Source organism: Barbatula barbatula (assembly GCF_947034865.1).
Source record: "Barbatula barbatula genome assembly, chromosome: 21".
Lineage (NCBI taxonomy): Eukaryota > Metazoa > Chordata > Actinopteri > Cypriniformes > Nemacheilidae > Barbatula > Barbatula barbatula.
This window is the reverse complement of record NC_136784.1, coordinates 15,917,800-15,930,490: the sequence shown is the minus strand read 5'-3', so window position 1 is coordinate 15,930,490 and position 12,691 is coordinate 15,917,800. Positions and strand designations below refer to the sequence as shown.

Below are 12,691 nucleotides of genomic sequence, written 5' to 3'. Positions count from 1 at the left end.
ATATAGGCCTATATTCTCAGTGGGAAAAGCCTATTTATCACAATGGACATTCTCTACAGTTCTGTCCATCAGCTCCTATGCTGCTGCTTTTGACTCCAGCTCTCAGGGTTCACAAACCAAACTGCGCACTTGACTGCGGTATAAAAAAACGCATAGCACAGAAGATTTTAAAGTTTTTATAGTACACAAGAAGCACACGTTTATTATGCTTTAAAGGGCATGGTGTTGCCTCACAGAGATTTACAACACTTAAAAACCTATTTCAATGTAAAGTTTATCAACATTAATAATCGCGAAGACAAAGCTATACAACTAACGGTTTTGCCATAATCATGCAGCCCTACCTTAATGTAGTAGGGTTAATTGAGCAGGCCATAGGTAGCCAGCTGAATCCATTTAGGGATGTGGGTGTGTGTGTATATATATGGGCGAATACAGACAAACTGGATGTGTGCCGGTTTCTGGGTGACGTCATCTTTTCTCGTCGCAGGTAGGAAAGGCGGTCTGTAGCGGGTGGGTTTGTTTTGTATGGGGAATAATTGTTGTTGTTTATTATTATTATTCTTAGGAGTTGTTGTTCCCTTTGGCTGGCTGCCTGCTGGTGCTGGTATGTCATTTATATTTGTCTATTTTATTTTAATAAGAGTTGTTTTAGTGTCTCATGATCCAAAGTTTTTAGGCTTATGTGCTTTACTGCTGGCCGAGTGCCCACTATTAATGACTTAAGCTGCAGCACCTTAAGTAAATACGAAATTGTTTGTTTCTGTTTTGCTTTTTAGGACAATGTTTACTATTTTTTTGGTTTCATACTTTATAGGTTTTTGACCATTTTAGGCGTTAAGGTTCTTCGAAGCTAAGGGTAAGCAACCTGACTGCTTTGCTGTTTTGTCCTGGAGTGCATTGATGCAGCGACTTTCGGCGCACGCTGTCGCCTGGTGACTGTTCTGTTCGCGAACGCAGTTCGTTGAAGTAATTTTGGTGCATTGTCTCACTAGCGACTGTCTCAAACCCTCAACGCTATTCTGGCGCGTTGCCTCGCCGTGTTGCAGACTGCGTGCATCTACCGCTTGCATCAAATTCATTGTGACGTCGTGTGTAGAGCTTTGTGTTAATCACTTTGATTCATGTTAGTTTCTTTTTCTTATAAATATTATTTGTTTCTTTTTTTTTGCCTTGCCGGTAGGCATTATCCCTCTACATATCCCCTCTAGCATTAAGGTCTGACATATATATTCTCGTATCATGAATAATTGTTTTGTTGGTTTATTTTGTTTATTTTGTAATTTGTCCTTATCCCTGTCATTTATTGGGTATATGTGGAGAGAGGGGTTGCTTACTCTGTTATAATTTAAGTTTACACGAAGTGCTGTGTTTATTATTGATTGGTTTTGTGTGTGGTTTGGGTTTCTTTTTATTATTTTGTAACTAGCCAACTGTCCAACTCACCCAATTCTGTTTGTTTTCCTTGTTTACTTATGTGATAAACCAACGTTGCTATTAGACCTCTTAAATATTTAACAAACTTAAAAGATAATACAATTTATATTTATACCCACGTCTGCTGCCTGAATTGTTCACTCTAGGTATTTGAACCTGTGTGCCCTAACTAGGGTTATTTCCCCAAATTGTGGGGTGGCGTAGTCGATTTAAACTAGAGTATTGGGCTTTTCAAGCCCCCTCCTCCCCCTTCCCTTCGCTCTGCTACATTTAGGTATTAAAATTTTACAATACAGACTTATTCATTCATGACAAGAAAAAAGAGTCTTACTTTCACTTTTCATTACTTTAGTCATGTATATATTGGCAAATAATGTCGGCTACGTTTAGTAAAAAAGAGCAAATATCGAATTTTACATTTTGTTTTGAACTTCCATTTGAGTACTCAGAAAGGCCATAACATATTATCACGTTCCAACAAGGTTATAGCTCGTGGCCACGACAAACTAAGTGAAACGAGCTTGTCCCCTTCCGGTCACCATACTGAAGTGAGAGAGAGACGTACTGCTTACTAGAGAACCGTCTGAACGAGCGAGCTCCAAAGAGGAATCTACACAGAGACTGTGGTTAATGTATGTAAACGAAAATAAGCCGAGAGAGTGTTCACTTGTGTTTGGATTATTGAACCGTGTGAATCTTTAAATAAAGCCAGTAGTTCTTCCTGCCATATCTTTGTTACACACACACAGAAAACCACAAATAGCCTGCTATCACATTTTCTTATTATTGTAATTGTGTCATGTAATTTTTGTTGGCTGTACCAAAGAAACTAAATATTTTTACTGTACACAGACTTTTTTATTACTGCAAAAATAAATCATGCTTTTCCTCTCTACTCTACTCTAAAATCAGTTTAACTCAACAACTCATTCCCTACATTCGTTCACTAGTTTTGACCCACAATGCACTCTGATTTTAATCGCTCACTCATTCCCAGTGCGATACCCTCGGATTAGAATCACCTGGTGGAAAGTAACTGTTTGTGCCACGAATTTACGTTTATACACTTGTGTTTGTTCTTGTTGACAGTTATTTTCTACCTTTTTAAAGATAAACATTAAATGAATGTTATTGGACAGTGTTAAATTTATTAAATAGTTGTATTTAATGTTATAAATAAACGTTACGGTAAATCAATGACAATGACAAACTGTTGTTTTGTTCTCTTTATTATAAAATATGACAATAAACGTGACAAATAAGGTGAATTTTTTTTTACATTACAATCTATAAGGCCATGCTGGTGTAGATCTGCGATAGTACTGTCAGACGCAGGGTATATTACGTCAGTGTCCGAAATCGATTTTATTCATTTCTTCCCCATATAGTGGACTATTTTGCATTCACTATATATAGTGAGGAAATTGACCGGCAAAGGCGTTTACATGCAGCATGAAATCAGGGTAATGGGCAAAACACGACCTATGCCGAGCGTGTTTATGACCTTTCGTGTTTATAAGGTATTGTTTGCTTTTGTTTGCCTCCCCCTATATTAATACAAGTTTGTTTATTTATTTATTTTTGTTTTACTATCCATTAGAATATATAGAATAAATGATTTATAACACTTTGATGCGATACTATTTGCTAGTCAATGTCATTATTAGCCATTTTGACTTTTGATCCTGTTACACTAACACAATGTAACCGCGATGACGAAAGCATATTTTGAAATAGAAATTGACTCACTCAATAGATATCACTCAAACAGTTCGATCACAAGTTGTGTCAATGTCTGTTGTATTAAGAAAATTGCAATTAGATTGTAACTCCACGTTTGCTTTGTTCAGGAAACATTACTTCACTACAATCTAGGTTTATTTGAGCACTTGTAAAAAATGTAACTGAATTAAATGATTACACAAAATGACACAATCAGCTCGATTTATACCAAATCTACCATGACGGTTAATATTGTAATATAACTGTGCACAATTAGCTGTCTACATATAACTGTCTGGCCGAATGTAGAAAAGTATGTCATGAGCATTTCTCTTTGAACTCAGTCAATGTGTGTTTGTGTGTGTGTGTGCCTTTGAGATCAAAGAAGGGGGAGCAGTTATTAAAAGAATGTCATGCTCCGGCTGACATCTAACAAGTCTCTCTGTCGTCTGAGCACATTTAATCGCCTACGCTCAGGAAACAGCGGCGGAAGATTTAGGCTCTGTCTGAGCACAGAAAGACGCTCTCACAGAAGCGCTGCTACAGGCTGTTCACACTCGCTCTGCTTTCAAGAGATAGCAATTACTCACATAGATAGGGATTCAATATTTAGACCCGCTGTAGCCCGTGTGGATATTTCTTACATTTAAGACGCTTTTATACAAAGTGACTTACAAAGAGTTCAGGGAGCAATAAGCGATATGTCATACAAGAGCAATAGTACGATAGGTGCAAATACAAAGTTACTAGATTCAACAAAAGCTAGACCACTACCTGTTGAGAGAAAGAGAGAGAGGGTTAGTGTACAATTCTTTTCAGTTTTTTCTTAAAGAACAGGAAAAGCATTAAAGGCCGTCCATTGGCACTTGGGCGAGACATACTTTCTGGAGTGACTCCACAGACTCTTCACATTCAAAGTTGCATACTGTCCGTCCCTCATAGCATGTAAGATTACGATCAGAGAGGTTGCAAATAAAATTATTAGAATGTCTAAATAAAAGACATTCGGGGGAGTATTCGTAAGACCAAAAATTGACATGATGAAAAACACTACATTTTGTGCCATGATCCTGTCCACCTTGTCAGGTGTTTTCTAGTATTGTGGACAGGGCTGTCACAGTACCATGTCTTTTGTGCTCTGTGTGGAAGCACATGGCCATTGTTTTGTTGCTTAGCGCCATGTGGTCTCCTGTAGCGTCTCTTGGCCCCGCCCCCTCACTTCCCACACCTGCCCATTGTAACTATCCCTCGTTTGTTTTGCCCATTTAATGCCCTTGTGTTTGCTGTCGCGCTCATTCGATGTCCACGCTATGTGTTGCGTCTACACTGTTATCTCCGTGCCTTTTTGAGAAGCCAATTTTTTTTCAAGTTGTTTTTGTTTCCTGTTTTTACCCCCTTGTGTGAGTCTTCGTTTGTTCATAAAGGTATTTATGTTTCAACTGCTGTCTGCGTCTGGGTTCTCTGTCTGCCAACATGACGTTGTATCCCACTCGGGCTGAGTGGTGTCATGAACTAAAAAGTTTTAATGCTTTTATTTAAAAAAAGAAGAACAGGTGATGGCTGTTGTGATGGAGGTATTTAAGGCTTTAAAAGCTACATGAGTGCTTTTCCACTAAAACAGAAGGATAAGACAGGGAGCTCACAGAGAGATGAGACACATCCACTGTGCCCTGAACTCTTAAACTTCATGTACATCTATCCATCTTCAGCTGCTGTCTGTCCTTTTATCTTTCAATAGGAGACCTTGACTCTGAAGCGTCTTTGGGGAGCTGACAGTGAGACCGGTCTAAAAAGTTATTTTTGTACATTTATGCAGTAACAGGTGCTTCCATACAACGCTTATATGTTTTATCAATACACATTCCCTGGGGTTGCAAGCGGCACGCACTTCCAGTGAAGCTCTTATTGTTTAAATTATTCACCTTTTCTCTCCGTCTCAAAATTATCCTTTGCGTGTCTCTAAATTTGTCTCATCTTCAGGCTTTTGTGCAGTGCACATACTTTTATGAAACGCTCAATCTTTTTTTAAACTCTGGGAATAGGGGCAGAGGGACAAGGTTGAGTGCTCTTGAATCTCTTCTGAGTTAATTGTTTCCAGAGCTGTGCTTCAGTGAGCTCATTTGTCATCCCCGCACGGGCACAGCTGAGCTCAGGGGGTTTCTGCTTCCTGTTTTCCTTCACCTGTGCAGGTTCTGTGTCAGCTCTCTCGCACAAATTGAGAACTCTTTTAGCTAAATGTGCACTTAATGAAAGTCTATAGGCTGTAGTTATAAACCTGTCAGTCACGTTTATGTCAATGTTTATATATCAGCGGATAAGTGTTATGTTCTTTAGTTATCCCATAATGTGCTTTAATAAGATGGTGAAGATCTGTATGTGTCGTCTTCGCACTCAAGATAGTAATAACATCAGAAAGGAAACTACAGCCATGGGTGCAAAATGCGAGCGTGCTTTTTGTAGGTTTTTCATTTAATTCGATGAATTATTATTTAATATATTTTAATTTATTTTTATAGCACTTTTCACAACACATTTGGCTTCAAAGCTGATTTACCAATAATGCATGTTTCTTTCTATATTTCAAAACCAGAATAGAGCAATTCCATGCACATGTCGACATTACCATGAACAAAAATGAAGTTTTACCCAAGGTTTCATCATATTGATCACACAGAGGTCAACTTTCGGTGGTCTCTCTCAGATCAGGTAAAGGCCTCTTTCAGAATCGTCACATCCATAACTGTCCATATTTCTCATACAAGGGCACATGAAATATTAAAATTTAATAGCTTTTTCTTGTTCTGTGACGAATCATCCCTTCTCCATTTGTTGGGTATCATTGTGCATTTTAAATGACAGAAAACTTGCAAAGTATGTCGTTTCTCATAAACTGTGTCTTTTTTGTCACGCCCGACATGTTTATTTATCTTAATTATTTTCTATTTAAAATTCTATTACAAATGTTAAATATAAAACATCCGTCTTTGAATGTCTAGCCACTATCAACAGGGGTTTAGTACATTAAAAACAGAAGGTTTAATGTCATGATTCTGCCTGCTCTTGTCTTGATTTTCTGGTCTAGGGGCAGAATCATGACAGACCCACGTGTTTTATGTGGAGAGGAACATATTATGGTCAATCAGGACATAATATGTGTTCTCTCCTGTCTCGTCATTTGGCCCTGCCCCTCTCGTTCCTAGTATTGCTTTCCTCCTGTGTCTTATTACCCACACCTGCCCATCGTTATCCCCTTTGTTAGTCTCCCTATATAATACCCTCTTGTCTATTGTCTTGTGCTCGTTGGTTGTACGTATTCATGTATCCTGCCCTGTTGGAGTGTTCATGTTTCCTGATAATCCTATTGAGTTTTTGCTAGTCTTGTTGAGTGTTTAGTTTTCAGTTGGTTTCTTGTTTAATAGTGTTTTCCCCATCGAGGGTGTTTGTTTTGTTCCTGTTTTATTATTAAAGTCTATTCGTTAACCCCTTCATCCCTGCTGCCTGCGCTTAGGTTCTTCCACTACCACGATCGTGACAGTTTAATACAGTTTTTACGTCACATGCAAAATGTTATATATTGTGATGCTGGAATTGACCAATATTATCAATAGAAACAATGATTTTAACACATGTAAATGAAGGCAGTTTTGTATAATGTGAGAGCATGTGAAAAAAATATAAGATGAAATATAGTACAGAAATTTCAAATGTAAACTAAATAATGCCTGCATTGTAAAAACGTTGTGATTATGTTATTGTGTAACATTGATATTGATGTATATTGATGAACACAATACAGTATACCGCTGTTTCCAACCTCTCCGAATTCTCTACCTCTTTTCAACCTCTTTTCAGTCCCCTTCATAATGTCCCTGTCTAACTGCTGACCGCACAATACCTCTATTTTCTGTCATTCCTAATAAGCTGAGAGTAGTTGATAGCCCTGACGTTCTGCACGGCATGCATGACATATCATACGCTTGTCAACCCTGTGACAGACATCTAGTTGTCGAATGCAGCTCAATTCGTACAGCACATACCTCCAAACCTCGCACTTGAAAATCAGTTGTGACTTTTATGTGGTTATCGCTCTCTTTCACAGCCCAACTGTGTATGAACCAGACTGACAACCGTATTCAGCTGTTTTGTGACTGTGTCTGTTGTGCCTTTCTGCAAAATGCGAGATATGCTCCAACAGGAAAAAGGTTCAAGCCACAAGGTTAACCCTTAGTGTGTCTATTCATAAATGAGTATATACAGTATAGTACAATGTGTCACACTTACCTCTGGCTTTCTGACTGATGTCTTGAAGAAGTGTTTCATATCGGACAGGCTCCTCATCCTCATTAAATCCCGTGTCATCCACAGTGATGCTGTCGTTGCACATCTCTGCGTACGGTCCCTCCACGGCAAAGTAGCACGGGCGGTCATCTTTCTTATTATCACTGTACATAAGCATGGCATGTTTGTTCCACCCGAAGTGTCGGTGCATCCTGGCCACAAACTCGCCCAGTTTCTTGTGCGTGGGGCCGATGTTGGTGATGGATGAATACAGATTTAAGCCCAGCGCACTCCCCCCTGCAGTGATCATGGGAACATCCCAGTGTGTGGTGAAACGGGCCACGGGCGAGGAGGAGTATTCGCATCCGGGCCCGATGAAAGCCCAGGGGTCATGCGAGAACTTCAGGTCCACAGCCACGAAAGGAGCCATAGAGTCTGAGCACACGCCTTCCTTGTTCTCGCTGCTGTTGAAGACCAATTGTAGGTGGTACCCGGGCAGAAGGTTAGGGTCAGAATTCACCTTCTCCAGAGCCCAATGCAAGGCAGGGCCAACCCGGGGCCAAGCCCAGGGGTACTCCGTGTTGCGTAGTGGCAAAATGACAGCCAGGGTGATGTTCTGTACAGGAAGACGGGGACTGAGAGATCGATGCTGATTCTGTGGGAGGGGCTCCAGTTCGACCACTCCGAACGACACACCGGTCAGCAGAACTACAACAGTGAGCCGTAACGGCCTCATGCAGAAATCTTTCATTCTTAAACCGATGGGAAGAACTAAGAGTCTGGGAAAATCAAGACAGAGAGAACCTTTCAGAGAATACCTTTTAAAGTGTATGCTCTGTTCTCGATAACTACAACCAGGCCGAAACTGAATTTATGCTCATGGAATTCTGCAGAAAGATTTTAGAATCTGGTGTCATTGTCGTTAACAAAGTTTTACACATTTTCAATATGTCAATACATATTTTTCTTGTGGATTTGATTGTTTTCATTAAAACTTACTTTTAGCTCAATTGAAATACATTCTGTGTCATTCATACTGCAGAATCCCAGAGTCTTATCATGACAATCCCCAACAAAACAACTATTCGATATATTCAACGCTCGTGTGCTGCAGTTTCACATAAATGCACAAGACTTTGAATTTCAACAGGATTTTTCTTGTCTGTCAATGTATTATGGTTTATCAGCTTGATCACTATTAGTAGCTGTAGTCGATTTCACTATTGTTATTTCTAAATTCAATAGTAAGACTAAACAATAGTCTTTATAGTTTAAATTATTATTCATCTTTACCTGAGGTCACAGTTATTGGTGTGAATGAGTTTTAATTCCACAGAACACATTTGATTCCAAAATGAGATAACTCCATATTTAAGGACATTTAGTATTTTCTTACATTAAAAAGAACACATTTGTCATTTGACTATATGAAGAGTCGGGTTCCAAAATGAGATTGACATCTCCATCCTTTTTGGATTTTCAAAATCCCGTTTTTTACTGTGCAGTACAGTTGATATACATCAAAATGCAGTTGGTTTGTTTGGGTTTGAGCCGTATAACTATCAATGACAGCTAACTAACACAATAAAAACGTGTTGACATAATGAAAAGCATGATTTTGCAACCAAACTCTTCATGTGTTCAAATGATATTTTTTACTTTTTAATGCGGGATATAACATTAACATACAAAATATGAAATGTCCTAAAACCCGAGGGCTGCAATAAAAAGCCAGGCTAAGATGATAATAAAATGAATAAACAAATGTATCAAACAATAAATGTATGATAGAATAAACTAAAAAAACGTTTTATTAATGATGTATTACGACAGACACGTTTGGGCGATGTTTAGAAGGCTAAACACACAAAACAAAACCCTCACAGATGCAGTTATTTACCAAATCTTACAAAAATGCTGCTGAGCAAATAAACCCAGCATGGTAACCATGTGATGATGTAAAATGTGTTGTTACCATAGTTAAACAAACTGGTTACTGTAGTAAAACCATAGTTATTTTACTTATAGTAATAACTCATCCTGTGAACTTCCCCAAACTCTACAAGTATTCAGCGAGATACATTACCGAAACTTTTAACATCATTTCAACAATGGAAAAAACGTACCAATTTTCGGTTGGTGTCATAATCCTCTGTTGGCCTTGCCCTGTAACGTTTAAAATCCCGTGGATTATCACAGTTCAAACAGATACGCGCAGTTTACAGGAGGAAACCTTCGATCTCTCCACTCTTTAATACAAAGCACCGTCTCTCTCTCTCTCTCTCTCTCTCTCTCTCTCTCTCTCTCTCTCTCGCAGTGGTGCGCTGAGGAAACGGGAATCGCGCAAAGGAAATATGTCCCTTCCCTGTACGCCTGTGGATTTCTTGGAAACTTTGTTAATGAGTGTTGAGGCTTCTGCAGTTAAACATTGTTCAGCGCTGTCCTCCTCCCCTTCTAGATGTTGACAAGATGCGCTAATCCCAGTTTATTAATCACGCGCGAATTATGAGAAAGTGTCTTAGATGCGCGTTCACGGTTCCATCCGCAAATGCGTAATGCTGGTGAGGAGAACTACCCCAAAACCTTCTGGCTGACTTTTAAGTACACAATTGTCCGTTCATCCACATCCACAGAGTGGTGGGTCCAGAGCGACGTTTAGCACAAAGTGGGAGGATGAGAGAACTGAAAGGATGACAGCGTGTGCGGGAGTGGAGGAGGAGGAGGAGAGAGAGAGAGAGAGAGAGAGAGAGAGAGAGAGAGAGAAACAATGTTTGCAGCACTGTTGCGCAGCCATGTGGCATCTTAACCCTTTATATGCATAGCCCTTCTGTCATTAGAACCTCTAATAAATCGATAAAAGAGGAAAATATAGGCCTTGAGAATAATCTATTCCTTCTCTAAACCAGTTTGCCATTACTGTGCAAAATGTTTTATTCTTATATATTTTTAATTGTAAAGAAAAATTAACACATTCCCATTAACGCAGACTGTACGAGAGCTTTAATGTAAGCATAATCAATTTATGTCTGTTGCTAACCTGAAAGTTTTTAACTGTATACCTTGTAAATGTAATTTATGTTTAAAACCATTAAAGCAGTTTAAGTGTTATTAAAGTCCCCATGAAATCAAAAGTAAGAGATTTAGAAAATGTTAGCCTTAGTGTGATCCAAAACATGTACACAGTTCACATTCAGAAGATATAAGGATTCTAAACTAGTTACACAAAAATGGATCAACAATTTGTTATGACATCATCCTGCACTGCAGAGCTTCTCAGTTTGTTTGACCAATCAAAAGCTCTCTAGAGTCTGGAATTCAGAGTCTGCCCCGCTATTGGCTTTTTTAAAGGGGCAGGGACAACTCAGTATGTCCCGCCCAACTTTCCTGTTTCGTAAGAAATTAAATCAATGCATTGAATAAAGCTGCAGATTTCAAGGACCTTCAGTGGGTCTTTCAATAAATGTACAAATATGAAAATTTGTTTCATGCGCTATGAAAAAATATGTTAAGCAAGACCGTGTATGAAATGGGGACTGTAATATATAGAAAGGATGCAATGCATTTGAGCACATTTGACAACAGACGCATTTTTTAGAAGACACTATTGTACAATATAAAAAGAGTATTCAATAAACATAGAACATCTAGTAGGCTGTTTGTGCAGGGATGAACATGAAGGGGGTACCGGACACATGTTTGTTAGTTGCTGTAAAAGTCGCTGTGACCCTCACTGGAATGGCTACTTCATCATTGTACAACAATGACCTGCTTGGGAATAGACAGGAAAAACAACTCGGATTGGAGATGAGAAGGCAGGACTTGCCTTGTTGTCCCTTCCACTGTGTAAGTGAGAGGTGAGGTGGGGTCCCCTCTTGACCTCCGACATTTTAATCCCATGCCTTTCTTCCTCTTCATTGTTCCAGCTTTTCGCCCACTTCCTCCCAATTAAAACGTTCTATTTTTGTTGCGTCCATAACACTTTTATCGGTTCTGCTCCCTCTTCTCCTGCACATCTGCTTGTCCTCTGTTCTTTGTTCGGCCTCTCGCAGGAGCATCTCATCTTGTGCCATCCTCATCAGAATTCACCCTGACAAACAGCTTTCAGATCAATAAAGCAAAGGGGGACCTCGGCTTCCATACGCAGAGTGCGTTGGGAAAGACATCAGGCCAGCACCTCCCAGTTATGGTCATAAATTAGGCGCGTGTGTGAAAGAGCTGCTGGCTGACATTCTGTGCATCACTTTCCCAAAAGGGCCAACGCCTTTTGTTAATTTCTGCCAATTCCCACGTGGCCTGGCTGACCAAATGCCCTACAATTCACTGCCCGTGCTGCTTATCCGGAGCCCCTTGCACTCCTGACCTTTTCCGGTCAACCACATACACATACTTCAAAAGGTCAATGGCTACAGTTTCCAAAACAGGATATTTTGCACCCTGCCTATGTTTGTAACCATATCTCTTTCTTTTTATTTCTATATTGTATATTGGTTGCTACTAATTGTTTTTCTATGTATATGATGAGATACCTTCAAACAATTATATTTACCAAAATGTATAGTTTTTGACTATATTTTTGGACTGCCGAGAGGTTAAATATTTTGCATTACAGTGGCACACAAAAATGCCAAGAATGTCTAACATATTTATTTGATTTGCCACAATATAAAGTTCATTTTGATAAATAAAGAAATAAATATATTACAAATACAATGAAGTAAACAATTTTACACAAAATTATAACAAATGTTCATCTAATGTGAATATGAAAGAAATGAACAGGATTATTTTACAATAACGTTTTATTTATTAACAATTTGTAAATGCATTCACTTACATGAACTAACAATACACAATATAGTTTTTCAGTTTTTAATATCTTAATGTTAGATAATGTCAGTCCATACAACTAGTCATGTAAGTTCACTGTTCATTAACAAATGTTAACAGTTACAATGTTTGATTTAAGAAAATTCCCAGTGTTAGTAAATACTGAAAACGGTAGGTCAAATTGAGCGCATTGCATTGTGGGATGCAGTATTCCACGCAGCAAGGACTGCAAACAGCTAATTGTAATAATGTAGTGTAGTTGGTCATACAGAGATTCTATGCACATGGAAAAGAGGACACACACATCTCCTTCGGAGCGGATACGCTTACCTGTGGAGAAAAGCAGTTGGCCTTCCTACAGCTGTAAGCCACCTTTAAAGCAACTACAAACTAAACCAGCCTCTCTCTTTTTAGCATCTCCCTGGTT

General features: G+C 38.9%; 1 protein-coding gene across 1 annotated transcript in view; it reads right to left on the bottom strand.

Moving 5' to 3' along the window:
• The window catches only part of npr1a (natriuretic peptide receptor 1a), a 66,406-nt gene extending 56,696 nt beyond the window's left edge, over nucleotides 1-9,710 (bottom strand). Inside the window, exons 1-2 of the mRNA XM_079484072.1 lie at nucleotides 9,564-9,710; nucleotides 7,441-8,216 (exon numbers count right to left, since the gene is read on the bottom strand). Of these exons, the coding sequence (XP_079340198.1) occupies nucleotides 7,441-8,188 (748 nt within the window). The 5' untranslated portion in view covers nucleotides 8,189-8,216; nucleotides 9,564-9,710. The remainder of the gene's footprint in view (nucleotides 1-7,440; nucleotides 8,217-9,563) is intronic.
• Nucleotides 9,711-12,691: the final 2,981 nt, after the last annotated feature.